General features: G+C 32.0%; 1 protein-coding gene across 1 annotated transcript; it reads left to right on the top strand.

Annotated features, from left to right (window-relative positions):
• Positions 1–1,885: 1,885 nt before the first annotated feature.
• On the top strand, positions 1,886–6,598 carry LOC111879174 (PI-PLC X domain-containing protein At5g67130). Its single transcript, XM_023875647.3, has 8 exons — positions 1,886–2,114; positions 2,184–2,309; positions 2,420–2,557; positions 4,377–4,475; positions 4,562–4,865; positions 4,946–5,169; positions 5,258–5,344; positions 6,251–6,598. The coding sequence occupies exons 1-8, from the start codon at positions 2,031–2,033 to the stop codon at positions 6,416–6,418; spliced, it is 1,230 nt and encodes a 409-aa protein (XP_023731415.1). The 5' UTR covers positions 1,886–2,030; the 3' UTR covers positions 6,419–6,598.
• The last annotated feature ends 16,676 nt before the right edge of the window (positions 6,599–23,274 follow it).

Raw genomic sequence — 23,274 nt, 5'->3', positions numbered from 1 at the left:
GATATGGCATCATCCGTTTGATTGGGATTCCGCACCATCAAACGGATATGATTGATACATAAGCAGATTGTGGAGTTACATGATGAAAGTTCCTTTTTCTTACCTTGGCCTTCTTGTTGGTGATAACATATCCATATTAGAGTCTTGGTGTGAGGTGGTGCAAAATGTGGTTGCTGAACTTTCAAATTTAAAGGACAAAACATTTTCGATTGGAGGGAGATTGACATTACTTAAGTTTGATTTGGGTGTGGTGACCACTTATTTTATATTTCTTTATAACAAACCTATGTAAGCCTTAAAGAAATTATAAGAGTTGTGTAATAATTTTTTCTAGGGGGATTTGGAAGAAAAGAAATGTGTAATAATTTTTTCTAGGGGGATTTGGAAGAAAAGAAAATGGTTTTGATAAGTTTGAAGACTATTTTATCACAAAAACTGTTTGGTGGATTGGGTGTGAACAATTTGTTAGCTCTTAACCATACTTTTATGTTAAGTGGATATGGTTTTTTAGTCTAATCCTCATGCTTTATGGGTTAGACTTATCAAGGTCATCCATGGGAGTAATGATTTCATTGGGAGTGTCTCACATTTTTGGAGGAATTCTATTTGGTGGGATATTCTAAAGGCTATGGCGCACCTTAACAATTGTATGAGTGAATCTTTCATAATTGTATTAAAAAAAGAATGGTGATTGGTCTTTAAACTTGTTTTGGGAAGACACTTGCTTAGGTGGAGCTTCTCTAAAAATTCAATTTAGTAAGTTATTTAATTTAGAGGTGGATTCCTTACTAGAGCAAAATTCCTTAGTAGAGTCTTTTCGCAAACACCTTAAGGGCGGGAGTCTCCAATACGACGATGTTATCTCTCTTGTTGTTGGATCGGTTTTTTCCCATGTTTCTAGTAGGTACTCTTGGTCTTTATAAGACATTGGGGGGTGGGGTTGTTGCGGCACAAGCTTTTATTGATGGAAAAAAATTTACCCGCTTCTTCCACTCTTACCAGACGGATTCATTTTGTCTCCATTAAAATTTATATTTTTGCTTATGTTTGTTTATAGATAAGCATCTTGCTAATCCATCTAGAAAGTGGTGTTTAGGCATCCATCTGTTATTATTTCCTCTTTGTGATGTTGATATTAAGACAACTAGCCATTTATTCTGTGAATGCTTGTTTGCTCTTGAAGATCATTCTCATATCAGTAGATGGTGAGGTATCACAATTCCTCATTTACTATCGTATGCTGGTTGGTTGGTTGGTTTTGGTTTTCTTTATTCGTCTTTTGAGAGTTGTAAAGATATGTTTGGAGGGGGATTTTTACTCTGCTCGGTGGCATATTTGTAGGTTTAGGAATTCTCAATTGTTTGTGTTTGTTAAATCGATAGCGACATTTCTCTTTAATAAAATAACACAGTCTTTCATTTGGTGTAATGTTAGGTCTAAGAAATACATTAATTAGGTTGGATGACTTTAAACCATCAATTGGCTATTATATGATAATTTTTATGGTCAACTAGTTTCTAGTCTTGCTAGTTCTTTCTCATTTTTAACAAATCTCTAACGTTAAAAAAAAAAAAAAAAATCAATTTGTAGGTAAGATGTCTTCTATCCACAAAGGTTAAAGGTTCAAATATTATTTGGAACATAAATATATTTAAGAAGTAGATTTTATGAGTAAATTAGATAGTATATGTTGCTATTTTTAAATAGATTTAGGAAGTAAATTCTAAAAATAAATTAGATTAATATGTGTTTGTCATTAAAAAGAAAAAAATAATAAAAAACAAGGACCCGTATTACAAAAGAGACCACACATGGTCTCTTTTGTAACTCGCATGTGTCATATGTATAATTTTGTCTATTTCTTTTACATAAAATGAGAACGAGGCTTCGTACAAATAATTGTTTAAACCTCTCTACCCACCCCCATAACCACTCCAAACTTCAAACACATCAAAAGAGACGGTTTCTCTCCATCATCTCTCTCAAACACACTCTCGCTGTCTCTCTCTGCGAAATCAACAAGCAGTCGCATGGATACGCAGCGATTCGATTACAATCTTCTCATCATCGCCGGAACACTTCTCTATCTTCTCCAATCATCATCGTCTCTCAAGGTCTGTTCCCTTTCTCCGATCATTCATTTCCCCCAAAATTCTTAATTTCTCCACTCTCCACATAAACAGATCGGAGAAACTTGTTCTACGAGCAACAACAACTGCGATTCCGGTTTGCGCTGCGGAACATGTCCGGCGAGTGGCAATACTCGCCCTAGATGTGTTCGCATTCAACCCCTCGGTCCTACTTCTAAGGTACGTCGGTTTTATCAGTTCTTCAATGGAGTTTGTTTGTGATTCAATCTATTGAGAATCGAAGTGAAAAGGTTGATTTTGTAATTTTGTGGAATTTTCTGGAACTACAGGTGAATGGGTTGCCGTTTAATCGGTATACATGGCTGACAACTCACAATTCATTTGCGGTTTCCGGCACAAAATCGCCGTCCGGCGGCATGCTTTTGGGTCCGGCTAATCAGGAAGATAGTGTTACATCTCAACTACAAGTAAGTAAAAATGAATTCTCTCTCTCAATTATCTTAAAAATTCAATATCCATGAAAAATAATTTGCCATGATTTTTTTAGTTTTTTTTAATAGGTTTTATATGACAAAATACAATTTTTTTTAGATATAACACATTGGTTCTATGCTTTATGCACATTTTGTTGTTGATTTTTAATATATAGTTATAGTTAATAATATTAAATGTGATTGTAGAATTATCAATGAAATAATCAATGTTTTAGGTTGAAAGTTCAAAGTCTTGAACACTATTGTTGAACCCGTATATACCTTAAATTGTTGACATTGTCTTAGCATGACAAAGGTTATAAACGAATGTATGCATCCGAAAATATTAATTTAAGAAAATACAAATCAACTTAAAATATGTTATTTTATACAATATTTATTTTATGCCTACTACAAAAACCATTTGTACATTTTTGTCTTTATTTAATTAAATATAGAATGAGATGGAAATGATATGGACACTACAAAAGTACAAGTTTTTATGGTAGCTTTTGTGATAGGCCATGACAAAACTTTTGTAAAAGGGTTGTTGATTAGGTGTTTGTGTTCTCTTTTTAATTGATTAGGTGTATGGAATTAGTTATATTATTTAATTAGTTTGTTGAATGGTGGCTTATAGTATACGCATGTAATCTCTGTTTTATTCCACATGTCGGGTTGTATAATGAATAATTTACTAAATCAATGTTTTTATACCAAGAAAAGGACATTGTATTCATGGTTAAATAAATTGAAGGACAAGCTAATTGCAAACTGACCCCAATAATATATTTATTAAAAGGAAAAGTATAAAAACAAATATCTGAATTATTGAAGAAAAGTGTCATTGAGATCTTTTAATTATAATCAAAGTAAACTTAACATAAAGTTGGTGTTTTTTTGCAAACTATATTTAGATAAATCATATTATATTATCACATCATTTTTTTGTTAAAATGATAAAATTTGTGTAATATTTGATTGAAACGGTAATTTAATACAAAAAATGATAATATTCATTTCTTTTTTTAACTTTTACAGATTTTCACAAAAAAAAAAAAAAAAAAAAAAAAAAAAAAAAAAAAAAACAAACTTTATATTTGTTAGGTCCTTGGGTGTTGCAATAAAGTATAAACTATCTTACTAGACAATTATAACTAAAATAAATTATTTGTATACACCTTTATTTTTAGAAAAAAAAAATATAATATACAATTGAAGTAAACAATATTATATATTGAGTATTGTTATACAAGTAATCAACTAAAAATTGCACAAATTCAAAGTTGGATTCTTATTCCGTACCCAAAAAAAAAAAAAAAAAAACTTTAATTATGTATCGGATATTCATTTATAATTGGATTGGAGTAGTTCTTTATATCCAAATTGGATCATTGGTTGTTGGATTGATCATCCAGATCCAATCTCAAACGGAAACGAGATATCCATTTATTATCCAAATGAATATATCTAATTAACATCCAATTAACTATTGTCTAATTGGGTATTATATCCAATTATCATCCAAGCGATAACATTATGCTTTATTTTCAACTATAAAATGTTTGTTTTATAATTTTAATATTAACTGTTATCGTAATTTGGTTGGAAACTTAGAACTATAAACTTTAACCTAGAAGTTTAGCTATCAAATTTTGGTTGAACTTTTAAATTTGTATCTTTAATGTCTATTTTAAAACATATGTTTTTTTAATTGATTTATCGATGTTATTTTGGGAGTTTTATCTAAATTTCTCATATAAAATAAATAAAGATACGAAAACAAAAATAAAATGAAATTTCTTCAACGTAGAATGGGGTTCGAGGGCTAATGTTGGATATGTACGACTTCAACAACGACATCTGGCTATGTCACTCCTTCGGTGGCCAATGCTACAACATTACAGCATACGTAAGCTCAAAAACTCAAACAAAAATCCAAAATTTCGATTTTATAATCATTCATAAACTTTCAATTTCCATGTTTTGATCTTCCAGACACCCGCGATCAATGTGCTACGAGAAATCGAAAAGTTTCTGAAAGCAAATCCATCAGAAATCATCACAATCTTCATCGAAGATTACGTTTCTTCCCCAAATGGATTATCAAAGGTTTTCGCCGCATCTGGTCTCAACAAATACCAGTTTCCGGTGAATCGGATGCCTAAAAACGGCGAAGATTGGCCGACGATTACAGATATGGTGAAGCAGAATCAACGATTAATCGTCTTCACTTCCAAATCCGCAAAAGAGGCTTCCGAGGGAATCGCGTATGAGTGGAGATACATCGTCGAAAATCAATGTAAGTTTTGATTTTTGACCTAGTTTATTGAAACTCGTTTTTATTGAATCGAATTTGAAAACTCGATTTCGAAACCCTAGATGGACAGGAGGGGCAGATTGCTGGTTCTTGCCCTAGTCGATCGGAATCTTCTCCGATGAACACAACGTCGCGATCTCTTGTTCTTCAAAACTACTTCTCGACTAATCCTAATGTCACCGGAGCGTGTATTGATAACTCGGCTTCGTTAATCGCCATGATGAACACCTGCCATTTAGCCGCCGGCAACCGCTGGCCGAATTATATCGCCGTTGACTTTTACCAGGTATGAAGATTACTTTGACTTTTTAAGTCAAACCTTAAATAAAGGAAATTAAATAATTAATAATCCAGTTGTTTTTCTTTTACTACAGAGAAGTGATGGTGGAGGTGCATCGGAAGCCATTGATGTAGCCAATGGACATTCGACATGTGGATGCCTTAACATTGCTTATTGTGGGGTACGTTTAATAGTTCCTTTATTATATTCACATATAAATTTTTCTAAGGGAAGTTTCATAAAGTTTTAATATTTTGCATCACGTTTTAATTTAATATGTATTATTTTAAATATAAAAATTTCAATTATCTAATTTTATATGATAGTTTGACATTTTTTGTTGAAGAAAATAAAGATATTTTCGTTAACTTTGGCAAAACAAATAATAATCAAGATTTTTCGCTTAAAAAATAAAAGTTTGAGTAAATTACATGAATGGTCCCTATGGTTTAGAGTAATTTGCGTGTTTGGTCTCCGACTTTTTTTTTAACTCGGAAGGTCCCTACTGTTTGTTTTTATTACGCATTTGGTCCCTGTCTTACCTAAAAAGACTATTTTTTCCCTTGATTTTTTAATTTATTTAAATAAACACACCGCAACCTCACCCTTCACCTTACCTTACCTATCCTACAATTTTTCCCTATTTAAAGAATAGTATTTTCAAGTAAGACAGAGACCAAACGCGTAACAAAAACAAATAATAGGGACCTTCCGAGTTAAAAAAAATAAGTTAGGGACTAAGCACGCAATTACCCTAAACCATAGGGACCATTCGTGTAATTTACTCAAAAAGCTTTGATTAAACCGTAAATTGGCCTAACATATTGAGATTTTATCGAAGATTTCCTAATTTTCTAAAACTATTTTCGATGAGTGTAAGTGTGGAACAAGACAATCATATATTTTGTACAGACTACACAACAACACAACAGGTCAAGAGCAAGTCTGTGTCCTACTTTTTCAGATAACAAAAGTTACAATTTTTTGTCTTAATATCGTGAGTCTAATGGTCCACAATCCAAATGATTTGTTCAGTCTTATTTTGTCTTGTCATGTCTTGTATCATGAATAAGCATATATTTTACAGGTTAATGGGACATGTAATACACCAGTGCTCTCACCGCCACCGCCAGCACAACTGTCGCCTGGGGGTTCAAGCAGGTCGAGTGGAACCAGTTTCTCGATTCACAATGCATATCAACTACGATGGCTTGTGGGTATAGTTTTGTCAACATGGATCTTCATATCATTATAAGTTGTATGTATCTTTAAAGTATGTTCACTCTTTTGTTTACTTGTTAAATTCTTTTTGTATTTCTCGGCTAAAATACGTGCACACACTTGTATATGTTACTCACTCGTTGCTTATGTTGTGTCGAGTTTTCTTTTCTAGTTTTTAGCAAATATAATAACTTGGTTACAACATGTTTTAATACATTGGTTTGTAAACTTGTTTTCTCTTTTCTTTTTACCGGATCACTTGTATAAAAATGTTAAGAACGAAATTTGTAATCATATTTTTCACTTTTAAAACAGCCTTACTATCAAATTCGATAAAAATGCTCACAATGAGTGAATCATTTTTTTTTCTAGACATGATGTGACGTATGTCTTATTCATTAAAAAAGTATAGCCACTCAGTAAAAGAACAAAAGTGTTTGCATGTCTTATGGGTGTTCGTTTGGATGGATCGGTTTGATCTGATCCAATCAAGTGAATCCAAATTTATTTCGGTTTTCAAAACATGGATCCGAATAGTCCAAACTAAATTCAAATCCGATCCGATCTAATTACAATTCGGTTTGATTGATTTTTATAATTCGGTTTTCAAAAACCGAAACATTTTAAAACGACATATAATTATAATATTACCCAATTTTACACAAGAAGCAAAAAAATTTATTTAGTTGTGATTTGAAATTTATAAACAACTACTAAGCAGATATATTATAGTTAAATATTTTATAGATAGAAAACTTTTAAGAGATAATACATATTGATGTTTTTTATCCAGTGAAATGTTTTGAACCTATATGAAAAAATAAATTACAAAATTAATAGATAACTATATATATATATATATATATATATATATATATATATATATATATATATATATATATATATATATATATATATATATATATATATAAAAGAATAATAAGTTTTTATTCGGTTTTTTTGGACTATTCGGTTCTTATTATATAAACCAAAACCAATCCGAAATCCAAAATAATAATTCGGTTTTGTTGAAAACCAATCCAAATATCCAAATATCTGAACCAAATAGTTCAATCCAAATTGTTCAATTGAACAATTCGGTTTATCCAAATAGTGAACAACCCTACATGAAAGTCGTTAACTTTACCAAATGCTTTTATATCAAATCAAATGAATCTTTATATGTATGGTTTTGCAAAAAGCATGGGAATTTAGGGGTGCATAGACCCCACTTGACATGCAACATCACCCTATATCGTATTGCAATAACTATAGCTTTAAATATTCATTTGAGTAGAGGAGGATTTACATTTTGAATCCATTTTAAGTTGACAAGCACTAAACATTTTAACATCCAGTACATATTTAAAGCAAATTGAAAGTAATGGGCAAAAGTTTAGTTGAAATCGTGGAAAAAACATTGTTCTTTCACTTGTAATTTGGTACCATCTCCTAGAGCTTGGAGAATTCCAAAAGGTCCTGCGTGTTCACGACCAATACGTTGTTGTATATCCGCATATATTTCTCTTTCTAACCAAACAATTACTAATACACCTTGATTCCTAATATAAGAGTAAAAATATGAATAATCATCCATATGATCCCATAGACCTCTTTTAAGGATTTCAATCTATATTTAACATATTTTCATAGTACATCATGTGGTAGAAAAATGAAGGCTATTGTGTTTAGAATCACGTTGGAATGATAGAAAAATTAAGGATTTACGGCTTAGAACACTTCAAATTGAAAACATATTTTCAACCATAATGTTTGACCAAGTGCTAAAGCTATCATCAACGAAGATTGAAAACGTATATTGGTTTAATGATATACTTGGCGTCTCCTTTTCTTGAGGTCACAAGTGTGAAAACAAGCATCATCATTTATTCTCTTTTAATAAATTTTGTAGTTGGTTTTCGAGACTTTTTAACCTAGATGGTCATGACGAAGGAACAGGTGTTAAGCAGAGGGATGAGCAAACCGGTTTTTTTTTTCAAACCGAACCGGTTCAGCAAACCGGTTCGGTTCCGATTCGTGAATAGTAAAACTGGTTCAACCTTAAACCGGTTCGGTTCAAACTGGTTCCGTCATTATTAAACTCGAACCTATCTAAACCGGTTACACCGGTTCAATCGGTTCTAAACCGGTTTGATCGGTTTGACTACCGGTTCACGGTTATTAAACCGGTTTCAATGTCTAAAATCTTGAAAGGGTTCAAACCGGCGGTTCGGTTTTTGAATCGGTTCGGTTCATGGTAAACTGGTTTACCGGTTCAGTGACCGGTTCGGATCCTGAACCGGTTTTTTTGTGCAAGCCGCAGGACCAATTAAAAAGCTTGCAAGATATTTTTGATGCTTTTCCAACTGGGTTGGGCGAAGGCCCAGCAGCCCGTAAATTTTTTGGGCCACAAATATTACTTTGGTTATGAATATTTACTATTCTATTCGATTTTTCATGAAAACTTGTTTTATGGTGTTTGAGATTGTTTATTTGAAGTGATTATTGATTTATTGCGGTTTGACACCAATAATAAAAAAAAAGTTTTAAATGTTTAGATATAAAGATTTCATAAGCATTTATTATCTTATATAACGAGTTTTTGATAAGTTGAATCCTCTTATTGACTTATTTAAAGAGTTTTTTATATGTTATTTCCTAATGTAAGTACCATTTCTCAAACACTAAAACATAACTTATCAATTTATTACGTTTTTAATTACGGATAAAATCAACCAACACCTTTTTTAAAATACCAGATAAAGTAACAAATACTTTTGATAAAAACAAGTTACAAATAAGCAATCCAAAATACCTCCTTAGTCACTTGGTAAGGCGCCGATTGTTTTTCCTAGAAATTCAAGTTTAATTTCATGGAATTGTGTCCTCTTCTGACTTAAGATTATTTTTCCTTTCTTTTTAATATAAAAATGACTTTGATATGGTAATTATCATTTTATTTTGTTCACATTTAGTTATTTGTTTATATATTTGACCACTTAACTTATTAAATATGTTTAAATATTATCATTGTAACTTGTTATCTCAATAGACAATAACAAGATATCAACACATTTAATAAGTTAAATTGTCAAATATACACAAAAATTTGTCTAAATATGAACAATTTTTTTCAAAAAATTTCTTAAGAATTTTTTATAATTTTTAACAACATTTTTAAGATATTTTTTTCTTATAGGTTTTCCTAATATAATATTTTAAATTTCGCTTATAATTTTTTTAAACTTATTTTTAATATTTTCTTATAATTTTCATATATCTGCTTTTAAACCAAATAGTTTTAAAATGTTTTATACTTTTCTTGCAAACTTATATATATATATATATATATATATATATATATATATATATATATATATATATATATATATATATATATATATATATATATATATATATATATATATATATATATATATATATATATATATATATATATATATATTCATACAACTTTTTTATAATTTTCATACAACTCTTATTAAAATTTCTTTTACAACATTTTTAAAACGTTTCATAGATTTTGTATAACAATTTAATATTCTTTTATAACATTTTAAAATATTTTCGTTAAATACAAGTGTAGAATGTTGTATTAAAAAACTTTAAAAGTTTACATATCGATTGCTTAAAAGAAAATTATATATATATATATATATATATATATATATATATATATATATATATATTAGAATTGATCAATGATTAATTAATATTTATGATGGTAAGTTTTTATTAAAAATAATTTAGTAGAAAATTGATTTATCAAATCAAAATGCTACTGTTAGTTTTTTTTAAATAACACTTGGGAAAATAATATAAACAAATATAAAAAATAAAATTTCTATTAAAAGTGGGGAAAATAATTTATCAAAGTAATCAACTTTTTATTTTGTTCACATTTAGACAATTTATGTTTTTTTTGTATATATTTGACCATTTAATTTGTGAAATGTGTTCACATGTTACTATTGTCACATGAGATAGTCAGTAACAATGGTAATGTGTGAACACATTTAACAAATTAAAATAGTGAGATATGTACAAAATTTTCTTGTCTAAATATAAAAAAAAAAACAAAAAACAAGAAAATGATTCCCTTTTAATATTGTATACGTGTTTTTATTAGAGAAACTACTCCACTTTTAGGATATAATGTGTTTTTGGCAAATGAGTTTATTAGCTTATTATCGGTTCCACACCGTTATAAGTTAAAAAAGTGTTTTGATAAAAATATCTTATAACAAACTGTTAATAAGTTAATTTTCCTTAAGTTAACTTCCCGTTGACTTATTAGATTATAAGCTAATAAACTAATAAGTTTTAAGTTAACACCAATCATCCACTATTTATTTAAATTCACGTATTTATAATTTTTTATCTCATAACGATTAAAATATTTTATTATCTTTATATCAATAAATTAATAAAGCTTAAGTCTAGTGGTCATATGAATTTTAAAAAACAAACTTTCATATAAACCACTTTAGCTTTTAAAAGAAAATTAATAATGTTAGAAAGTTTGTCTATATTAATCATTGAAAAGTTGATTTTGTTATAAAGAAATAATACATGGAACATTAAATTCTATAAAAAAAAATCCAGTAAGTCGTAATTTGCCTAATTTAATCATCTGAACTTGTAAAATACGTGTTCTCACGTATTTCCATTTATGGCTTATTGTATTAAAAACTTTCAAATTCGGTTCTTACATGCGGTGTAGATTGCAGCTACGTAGGGTGTATCTAAGGAAGTTAGTCATGGGCATTCCATGCAGTACGTAGGGCGTTGAACCACTGAGCTCAAACCCTAAATTTTTAGGGTTAAGACCCTATTTAAAGGCCTTGTAACCCTTAAGACCTCCTCCCATATCATCAGCCTCTCATCTTGTCATTTCGAAATCCTAACACTTGAAATCTTGTTTTGGACATTTAAAGTGTTCTTCACGCATTGTGGAAGAAGAAGAAGTTCACCATTAAGAATTTTTGGGCTTGGAGCTTATAGATCCAGAATTTACTTTTCTTTTGCCAACATCTAAAAGTATATAGCTCTCACCTTTATGATTCTTTTGTGTAGATCTAGGTTAGCTTGAAGATTTGCATAAATTGTTGGTCATTTTGTGAAGTTATGGACATAGGGTTCGATTTTGGGCTCTATTAAGCCATTCAAGATCTTAAAGTTGTTGACTTTATCAGTTAATACCTTCCCAAGATTAGGATCTATGAGTTTGATGTTTACTCTATAGGTATATAGGTTTACATAGGGCGTAACCTCTATGCATGTGGGGCGTAACGGATTTTGCCTATGATCTTTTCTGTGGACACTGAGTACACAGGGCGTAATGAAGGAGTACGCATGGTGTACTCCTAAAAGTGAACTTGGGCCATTTTTGGTTTTGGACCATGATCAGTCGGGTCTAATACGGGAAGGGTAAAATGGTATTTTACCCTTAGTAAGAGAGAATATGATTTGGACCTTTGATTATGGGTTATTAACCTAATTATTAATTAGGGTTGGTTTGGATGTGTTCAGTGTAAAGAGCTTTGTATTAGCTGCGTGTGTGTGATTTCGGTTATCTTCAGATTGAGGTGAGTCTTCTCATAGTATTTGCAGGTCGAAGGCACCAGTGCCAACCCATTGATTTATGTTTATAGGATGCTAGTTTTTTGTGGGACTCTTACATGTATTGTATGTGTTTGTATGTATATCGGATGGGGCCCGATGCTATAGGGGGCTGACGAATGTGTTGGGCGGGGCCCATTGCTTGTTACTGACAGATCTGTAATAGGTGGGGACCGTTGTATGTATGGTATGTGGTATTTTTTGGAACTCGGTAAGTTTTATGCTAACGATTTATGTTTAAAATGTTTTCAGGTACTTCTGGTTCGAAGGGGAAGGGCTTGACATGATTGCACAACATCCACCCGTGTTCTATATTTTGTGATTTTGGATTGTACCATGATAACTGTTTTTTACATTGAAATACTTTGATGGTGTAACACCCTATTTCGAGTCATTCATAATTTAGTCTCGTAACCCAAATATCAAGTATAATAAGGCTTCGCGCTTTGGGGAAAGAGAGGTTTATACCCATTTGGAAGTGGGTAATGTAGATTATGTGATCCAAAAGTTCAGTTTATGCTTTGGAGCCCAAGGGCATAAAGGTAAAAGTGACGCTTCATACCTTTTATTTGAAATAAGGATTTTAGTTCGATGTGTTTTAAGTCAAAATGTAACGACCCAAAATTCAAGACCAAAAATTTCTTTTAATAAAACATTACTTAAAGCAAAATCATCAATCCAAAACATAAACAGAGTATTAAATTCCAAAACACATGTTCGTTATTAGAGTAAAACATTCCCAGGCTGTCTAATCAATGGTGTGTGCCATGCGATCACCCCGAGCTCTTCCCTCCGCTACCGGAAGTACCTGAAACCAAAACTGAAAACCGTAAGCACGAAGCTTAGTGAGTTCCCCACCCTACCACATACCATGCATAACCACATACTGCACATACTGGGCCACGCCCGCTATCCTGGGCCTCGCCCCCTGCCTCGGACCTCGCTCGCTACAACGGCCCCGCCGCTCCAGGCCCCGACTGGCTTCGAGCCCGCTCGGATACATATCTGTTTCACTTAGGCCTCGCCTGTCACAGGGCCTCGCCCGCTAACATATAATACCACATAAACATACCCCAACACATAAGCTAACATATATTATGGATCTTGTCCTAAGGCATCGCCTATCCTGGGCCTTGCCGTTGTCCTACTACTGATGAGTCATGGAACCCCGTCAACGCTCCTACTGGTAGTGAGATACGGGCCCAGCCCACTCTCACTCCTTTCCTAACTTGGGCCTCGCCCCTGTTCTGCTACTAATGAGATGTGGAACACCATCCACACTCTGCTATTGGTGAGATACGGGACCTCGCCCACACTCACCTCCCTACCAGGCACATACATGTATCACACAGACAACAAGTATAAACTATCATATAAACAAATCCTTGGGCACCCGCCCGCTATTAATGGACCTCGTCCTGAATATCATACTAGCATATTGTGCCTAGGGCTAACCCCCGGGCCTTCTACTCATAACTACATGGTTCGGGATTGCGGCCTTAGACCCATTCACACAAAGGGAAACTCACCTCCTCTTGCTGAACTTGCTGATAACCCCTTTAGCTGCTGCCCAGAAACTCTCTGAACTCCTGCTCCACTAGCTCTCCGAGCTACCAATATCAATGCAACACTTAGTCTAATTGACCCTCGAAAGTCAATCCAGTCAACGTTGGTCAAAGTCAAAGTCTTGGTCAAGGTCAACCTCCCAGGTCAACCCTACTCGCCGAGTCAACCTACTGACTCGCCGAGTTCATATGCTCAGAATCCTTCCTTTCGCGACTCGAATCGCCGAGTCAGTCCATGACTCGCCGAGTCTACCGATTTCCGAGTCCTGACCTGTCCGACTCACCGAGTCTCCACTCGACTCACTGATTCGAGTCTCAACTTGAAGGGTTTGGGTTTCGTGACATGACTCGCCTAGTCCAAGAGCAGACTCGTCGAGTACAAGGCAATCTTCATCTGACTCGACGAGCTATTCATCCCACTCGTCGAGTTGCTCCTAATCTTCATGCTACTCGCCGAGTCCACTCAAAGGACTCGCCGAGTCCATTCAGATCCTCAAACATGTAGAGGGCTTTTGATTCATGCATGGACTCCAAACTGTAGATCTGCCCTTCCCAAGCCGATTCCTCACGTAAAGTTGCAAACTTTACGTGTAGAGAAGGAGATCTAGGCTAAACACACCATAGACTAGGGTTTAAGGCAAGGAGGCTCTATAATCAACTCAAGGACAGATACTTTATGCTTCACAAGGCCAAAATATGCTTAGATCTGAAGTAGCAACTTCAGATATGGCTTCCAACTCAAATGGATAACTAATCATGGCTAAAAAGCCCCAAAACTCCCAACTAGAATAAATCTACATGAAGGAAACGACTTAATACCTTCAATAACTCATAAAGGTTCCACAAACTCTAGATCTAAGGCCAATCCTTGAAGCTTCAATGATTCCCCTCTTTCTTCTTCCTTCAAATCATCCAAAAATGGCTTGGAAGCTTGAATGAGCAACAATGGGGCTTAGGGTTCGGTGTTCTGGGTGAAAGAGGCAGTAAAGGAACCCTAGGGGAGAGAATGAGACGTTTAAATAGGCTCCAAGTCCCGGATTTAGGGTTTTCCTCGTTCAGACCAGACTCGCCGAGTCTCCTTGGCCGACTCGCCGAGTCGGTCACTTACTCCTTGACCCGGATCCCGCTCGGACTCGCCGAGTTCCTCCTTGGACTCGTCGAGTCGTCCCTTAAACTTAGGGTTTTCTTTCCTTTCTTATCCTTCCTGACTTTGGGTGTTACACAAAAGTAATTATATAGGGTTGTAAAGCTCCTCAATACTTTTTCGTAGATATAAAGATCATCAAAAACAGAGTTGGAACGAAGAAGTTATGACTGTTTGAAGTTATGAGGGCTTTAGGCTAAGCCGAGTACGTTGGGCATACTAGGCTGGTTGGATCGCAGAGTGTTATCCAGTACGTTGGGCGTACCTGGAGTACGTTGGGTGTACTCCACTCAGATACAAACCCTAATTTAGGGTCTTGGACCCTATTTAAACACCTTAACTCATTTCCAGCCCTCCTTATCTTCAACCTCCATCTCCTCTAACCCTAAATTTGAAACCCTAGCCCCCATTTCAAAGGATTTTGAATCTTGGAGTGTTTTTGGTGCATTTGTAAGAAGAATAATACCTTTGCAAAGTGTTGGTTGTCCTAGAGCTTGTATATCCAGACTTTGTTCATCTTGATCTAGCTTCTGGAGGTATAAAGTTTGAATCTTGATTATGCATTTGATAGATCTAGCTAGTCTTGGGTGTTTTGAGCTTTTGGTCACTTTAATGCATAAAGTTTAGATCTTGAAAGTTTTTGACCTTGTTATGGATAAATTTGGAAACTTTATCCATCTAAACATCATATTGATTTAGGTCTAAAGGTTTGAGACTTGGACTTTATGGATTAAGTTGAAAAGGATGCAATGTTGGTCCCTTTGAGACTTAAAGACTAGATCTTGGTTGTTTGGACCATTATAATGGATAAATTTGGAAACTTTATCCATTATGGAGTTATTAGGAACCATAAAAATGTAATCTTAAACCTTAGTTTCCTTCCATGCATAAGCTAGGATGTCTTAGAAAGTTAAACAGTTAGGGTTTTTGGTATTGAGCAGTTAATGACCATGCAAGACCATAAAGTTGGAAACTTTATGGTTAAGGATATCATTTGAGGACTATATCTAAAATTTGAAATAGACCCAATATTGGTCGAAAGAGATCGAAGGGGTGAAATATACCAAGTACTGGTTGAAAGAGACTGCATGGGGTGAAATAGACCCAATTATGTTTTGACTGTTATGTATGTATGGTATGGAGTATTTTGAGGAAACCTACTATGCTTTGTGCTTATAGTTTATGTTATGGTTTCAGGCACTTCCAGCTTGAAGGGGAAGGGCCCGACATGATCACACTGCATCCGCCCATGTTTTCGGCATTATATGATTTTGAGATTTCGTACTATGATGTTATTTTCACTATGATCAACTTTTGATTTATTTGAGATGACTATTGAATGCTTTAGAATGAATTAAAAACAACATTTTTATTTGGATTTTTTGGGATGTTATAAGTTTGCATCAATGCCTTGGTTTGAGGGATTTGGGCATACTCTCGAGTGTGTCTGGACTCAAACTAAGGGTTTTAAAGGATTTTCTAATAAAAGAAAGGGGTGTGGTGTATGCAATCAACCAAGCTCAAGTAAGTGATACCCAGAATACCCATACATCTTGTTATGTATATGAGAACTACATGCTAAATTAGGGCTAATGATATGTTCATGATTTCATTTTAGGAGAGATGCTTTTATATGACTGATTGTTTGAGCTTTTAGAATTGCATGCTAGTATGAATTTCAGATGATTGGATGGATTGATATGATATGTGATGTCTTATAGCCTAAGAGGAATTGTATGTTATATTAGATTTGGAATCTTTATTAGAAGCAAGTGAGCTTGAGATGTCCTCTCTTTGGTTGGTGACTTAAAGTGTTGATGCATGACTTCTACTTGCTTTGTGCCTCATGGGACTCTTGATGATGTGAATTAACTATTAAGTAAATATGTTATGTCACATGTTGTATAGGTTAAATAATCTCAGAGTGATTGATTTGAACCTACTACACAACTTTCTTCTGAGTCTAACCGTTGTAGGGATAAGTCTTTTAGTCGAAGGATTATTTAACCTTTGTGGCATGTGATTGTGTTCATGAAGTAGTTAGCTGACATTAGTGGGAGTTCTTCAGCAACTGATGAAAGACCCTCACTTTCGTATTTCTAAAAGACCCAAACTTTCATACTTAACAATATATTTACTTCAAAACATGTTACTTGCATATTCATAAAAACAATATTTTACATTGATAAAAAGTATCCAATGACCAGATACAAACCGACTATTACAAAGTGTTATATATTACACAACTACCCAGGATACTATACATTTATACATACATGATCCCTAAATATAAAAGTAAGAGTAAAAAAACTATTCTACATCTTTTGACAGTATATAATCATACCGGTTACTTATCTCCTGCAACTTTGTTAAACATTGAGAGGGTAAGCGGTGACGCTTAGTGAGTTCAATAATAGATATAATATAACGTTATGCCATATATATACTTCAATATGTCAGAAGCAAAGAGGAACAAGGAACAACAAGGGTATATGTGAATCATGTGACAAACTTTCCATATCAATCATTGATTTGATTCAAAGATATACAATTAATAAGACATAACAATTTCCATACTTGATATACATCAATAAAGCTTTGGCCCAAATGGCACAGAAGACATACAACTTCGGATTAACATTTTGGTAGATTTCAGGCTTTCAGCCCTGTCTAACCTTCTGCCAATACCATAGAATAGAAATCATTCTCTTACGAAGATATGTTCTACATGGCCAGAGGCTACATACCAGTACCAACGTGAATCTAAGTCCTTTCACTGATCACATGGTCAAAGGTATTTCTTTGCTATTAAAAATAGCGAATAAAAATAACACGGAAAAATAACCTGGAATAATAACACTGAAAAGCACATAGCACATATAACACATAACATACAATTATTTCTATATATTAAACTCACCTTGGAATAACTGGGGGCTAAAATAGTAATTTGAGCAGCATTTCAGCTCCAAATATGACTTTATTCGTTGAAAACCGGGAGATTTATTGAAAAACCGGGCTCTACAAAAGTAGAGCTTCAAAACCGAAAAGATAAATTTTTCGGGCTTCTTGGGAACTTCGAGACGTATTTCAGGTGCTAAAATTGACATCGGGGCTTCAGGGGATGTCAAAATAGTGAAAATATTGAAAAAGGGGTCAAAATTGCCAATTTCCTAAAAGTACCCAGGCAATCTCGCAGGCCTTCTATTTAAAGGGGCGAGCTTGTGAGGGTCGGCTGAGAAGGAGGAGTTAGCGAAGGCAGGTGGCAACCGTGGAGCGAGGCCAGGTGGCTCGTACGAGGCTCGGACATGCGAAGGGGGAGCTGGCGCATTGGACTCCGGACCAGACACGCGTCGATCTTCGGACCTGCCACGATACGGATGACTCAGCGAGATCGGACTCGGGGCATGCTTCGGTTGGGCCTCCCTTCGGTCGAATCAGCAACGAACATGTGGCTACTATTCATGCGAGGTGACGTGGCCGATCTTATCCATGCGAAAATTCTCGGAAAATATGCCCCAAACTTCTAAAATCCATAACTTTCACATACTGACTCCGTTTTTGACATTCTTTATATGCACACGTAGGCGGGAATATAACATACAACTTTCGTTTAGACTTTGTCGCCTAATTTTGACTTTATTTTTAATATTATTATTTTTAACAGACCGGGACGGGTAAATCCGTTAAAAATTCATAACTTCTTCATCCGACATCCGTTTCGTCGGACTTTTTACCATTATACTACTATTGACAAGATCTTCAATTCTCGTTTAGGTTGTGTCAGCTAAAAATCACTCGATCTAAAATTCGAGTTTTTAGTTGTCTACTGCTAAGCTGAAACTTAGAAAAATCATAACTTCCTCATACGAAGTCAGATTTTGGCGTTCATTTTATCGAACTTCTCAGTTTAACGAATACTATGACTTTCATTTAGATCATCATACGAAGTCAGATTTTGGAGTTCATTTTATCGAACTTCTCAGTTTAACGAATACTATGACTTTCATTTAGATCACTAAGGCTAAAAAGTAGTTTATCAAAAACTCATTTTTATGTCATTCGGCGTCGTGCCGGTTTTGTCGCGGATCTTTGATTGGTCATAACTTCTTCGTTATAACTCGGATTTCGATGAGGTTTTCGCCTACATGTTTCTAACGAGATTATCTACAACTTTCAATCATAAAATTTTACTTATTTCAAATTTTATATTTTCGCTAAATTTCACTATTTGTTTTTAATTGAAATCTCATAAGACTTACAATATTTTCTGAGTGATTCTAAACATAGTTTTACTTCATTTCTAGTAAAAACCATTTGTTAGAACTTAACATTCAAATTCACATAATATTTCGTAATATTATTCATTACAAAACACGATTTCAAAACGTGTATGTTACATGCAAGGAATAAGCAAAATGGAGATTCGAGGAATACATAAGCAAAAAGGAAGTATGGTGCTCCATTTTGCTATGTGATGGAACCCTAATTGAATTGGAGATGCAAGGAAGACAACATATAAAAATTTGAGGAATACATGAGCAAAAAGTAAGTGTGGTGCTCCGTCTTGCTATGAAGACAGAAAGCATGAGATGGAAGAAAAAATAGTGGTAAAGGAAACTGTCCTCCAAGGAAACGGTCGTCCAACAGATGACAAACAGAAGAGAATCCGTTATACCATGGAGCTGCCATTATGTGAATTAATAATATATATAATAATTGTAAGTTTTAGTATAAAAGAGAGTAGTATAGGTTGGAGATGGTCAAAAGTAGCCTTAACTAAAAGTGGACATATTAAAACCTGACTTCATAAAAAAAAAAAATAAATAAATAAAAATTAATTACAATGGGGTAAACGTGACCAATCCATTGATTGTTAATTTCCATTAAGAAGAGGTAGCAAAAGATTCACCATATCAGTTTCATGTGCACCTCGATACATTATAGAAGTCTAATTAAAATTAACCAGCTCAAGCACACTGATATTTGGGTTATTTTGGATTTGTGGCTATTTTTTCGAAAACAGTTTGAAGAAATTAGTTAAATTTGTCACTTTCTCTTAAATTAAATATCTTTTTTTATTAAATTACTAGTTGTGGGACTCGTATATTATACGGGTTGATTAAAACAAAATGTTAAGTACGAACAATTAAATAGAAATTTTATTTGAATTTGAAATTGAAATAAATGAAAATTATGAGAAAAAAAACATGCAAAAAATAAATAAATTAAAATTATGTGTTTAGTTATAACAAAATGTTAAACATAAAGGTTTAAACTGTAAATTTATTTGAAATTGAATTTAAAATTTAAAATTTAAAATTTAAAATTTAAAATTAATAGTCATTATGGTAGGTTTAATTTATGGAAACTAAATTAATGATATATTGAAAATAAAAATTAAAGTAATGACAAGTGGAAAATAAATATATCTCAAATTATAACAAAATGACATGTGGCTAATTTTATGAGAGAAGGACATATGCAAAAGAGATTTTCATTTATTAGGGTAGATATCCTCTAATTTTTGAATTTGCGTGATGTTTATTTATATTTATACACACACCATAGTGCCAAAAGTCTTCAGCACATGGCCCTTTGTTTTGTATATATTTGTTGAAATATTTAAGTATTATGAAAACTAAATTAATAATATATTGAAAATAAAAATTAAAGTAATGACAAGTGGAAAATAAATATATCTCAAATTATAACAAAATAATATATGACTAATTTTATGAGAGAATGACATGTGGCAAAGTGATTTTTATTTATTAGGATAAATATAGCTCTACCTATTTATGTAATATATTAGATATGAAAAATAACCTATCAAAACCTAGTTTCACCCAATTTATTAAATTCGTTGTATTGGTTGGATATCAAACACATTTGGAAATTAATCAACCCAATCCATTCCCATCCATAAGTCCATAACCTATCATCTTAAATATTACTAAAACAGAAACATTATGACATCATCTTAAATAATCTGGACCATTGATTGTATTTTAATCTTATTTTTCCACTCTTAGATCAAATTGCTGACATCATCTTCCCCATATGGAATGTATTTAATTCCAATAAATGCTTTCCAATCATGAATCAATAATTTACATTCGTTGAAAAGGAATGTATTTAATTCCAATAAAAGCTTTCCATATTTTACATCTTGAATTTTCAATTATGAAGATTTTAATATGGTCAATTTTAAAAACATATTACTAACAAATCATTTCAATCAAGGCCTTAATATCAACAATTAATATAAATCCGTTTATATTAGTAAACCATTAATATACAATCTTTTTTTATTAGGAAATCATTAATATCGAAAAATCATATTCAAATTATTACATACATATACGATTCATCATTGAATCCGCGACTCACATTTATTTTCAATCGTTTCTTTTCTTCAAACCTTCTCCTACAACATCGTTAATATTGCTTATAACTTCCATCATCATTCTCTGCTATAAACATTCGCTCTTGTGCGCTAGAAGGTCGGTACATTCTTTCGCTTTTTATATTTTTTTCGATTATTTTTTGTTCCTATATCAAATGTATGTATTCATATATTTCGATTTTCTTTGTCACAAATTACATGAAATCAGTTAACTACTTTTCTGAAACTTTTCAAATAAACATGAAAAGATATTATGTACCTTTAACAAAACAAAAATTAACTATCTTGGGAACTGACATTAATTACGAAAATGTTACTTTTATATATTAGAGATGATTATGATTTTTTTTTTTAATTTTTATGTCATAAGAATCCGGTTAATTTTGGCATGATTTTAAAATATCATTGAAATTATTATGTTTTTGTATATATCATATCAACCTACTTTTTTATATCTTTGTATAGTAACAATGAAATTTATTAATTTACACAACAAATATAGATATTTTAAATTTTGTAATATTATTATACCTTACAAAATACAACTCCCTCCTAAATAAATTTCCGTCAGTAATTTCATCCATAATTTCAACAAATTTAAATTTGTATTTTCTTTATATAAATTTTTTTTAATGATCCTGATTTTTTTTCTTCAAAAGTATATCAAACATTTACGTCTTAAATAATGCTGCCCTATTATAATTATTTTTTTCCAAAAGTATATCCGTTTAATGAGGAATTTGATATAATAAAGGAAGTGAATGTTAATTAAAATGAGATATATATTCCATAATTATTACATGAGTTTATTAAAAAAATTAATATCAAGGTGTAAATATTACACATTTTTAAAGTGAAATTTCAGAATAAATACAAACGATGATGTTGTACAATGAAATATAAAATTGAATAGACTGAAAAAAAAAAAACACTATTAAAGCAGTCAATCTTGAAAATAACATAGTTATGAAAAATTATAAAGTAAGATAAAAATTATAAGATATTAGGAGATTTGTAAAAAGTACATTTACTAAAAGCGTTACGGTTATTAGAAAAAATAAGACCGTTAAGATTATTGAAAATACAATATATAAACTAAGTTATCACAATAGTAATGAAATGTCATTATTTGATATTTCATATAACTGAAAGATATATCAAATTACATTGATGATATACTAAAATTATTCAAAGTTGCGCAAAAACTAATGCAAAATTTTTGCGAACACCAAATAAATAAGAACAAACATAAAAGCTAACATTTATATTTATAATCAATTTAAAATAAACCAATCATGATTTAGAAAAGAATCTTACTAAAATTAAATCTATATAACATTTAACATTTTATAAATTATATTGCATAACTTTCTTTGAATAAATGAAATACATGTCAATATTTAATGCAATAGAAAAAACAGTATATTGGTTGTCAATATATGTTTAAATTAGGTAACATTATTATGCAATGAACGTCTAATTAAAATGCTTATAAATATATAAATATCATAACTATATGAGACGAGGAAAATCGTTCAACTAATAAAACAAAAAATGATGTCTACAAAAAGATCTTTCAATGATTATATATATTTATCGTGTTCAATGTATTTTCTACACATTTCAATAATACCAATAACCATATATTTTTGTATAATCATTATAAAATATCTATAAACGCTTATATGTTTTTTTATGCGTTTCCCGCGTTTAACGCGGGCTATAATCTAGTTTCTACTATTATATCCAAATAATTCTCTCATATTCATCATTAATTTAAGAAAAAAATTAAACATCTTTCTACATTTTTTTTATTTATCCTTCTACTCATATAAAATTATAACATGCACATGATGCTATTAGTTTTTTTTCTTAATCTACTCATTTAATTTTAACACTTATCTTGATCTACTCATATAAATAAATAAATAAATAAATAAATAAATAAATAAATCAAAGGTTACTTGATTTATCTTTTAAGGAGAAAAAGTTTTCCAACTTATGCTCATCTTTACATTCATTCGATTTAACCATATAAGGCTTAAAATTTTTATAGTTGGTTTTTTTTTTCAATTTTTTAATATTTGTGTCAAAGTAACACTTCTACCTTCCATCAACAGTTCTATCAC

The sequence above is a fragment of the Lactuca sativa genome, chromosome 4 (genome assembly GCF_002870075.4).
Source record: "Lactuca sativa cultivar Salinas chromosome 4, Lsat_Salinas_v11, whole genome shotgun sequence".
NCBI lineage: Eukaryota > Viridiplantae > Streptophyta > Magnoliopsida > Asterales > Asteraceae > Lactuca > Lactuca sativa.
This window is presented reverse-complemented; position numbering and strand designations above follow the sequence as displayed.

Excerpts from the sequence above, each read along its gene's own strand:
- LOC111879174 (XM_023875647.3), top strand. The coding sequence starts at position 2,031 with ATGGATACGCAGCGATTCGATTACAATCTTCTCATCATCGCCGGAACA. Across the intron at positions 2,558-4,376 it reads GTGTTACATCTCAACTACAA|AATGGGGTTCGAGGGCTAAT; the intron begins GTAAGTAAAAAT and ends TCTTCAACGTAG. Across the intron at positions 4,476-4,561 it reads GCTACAACATTACAGCATAC|ACACCCGCGATCAATGTGCT; the intron begins GTAAGCTCAAAA and ends TTGATCTTCCAG.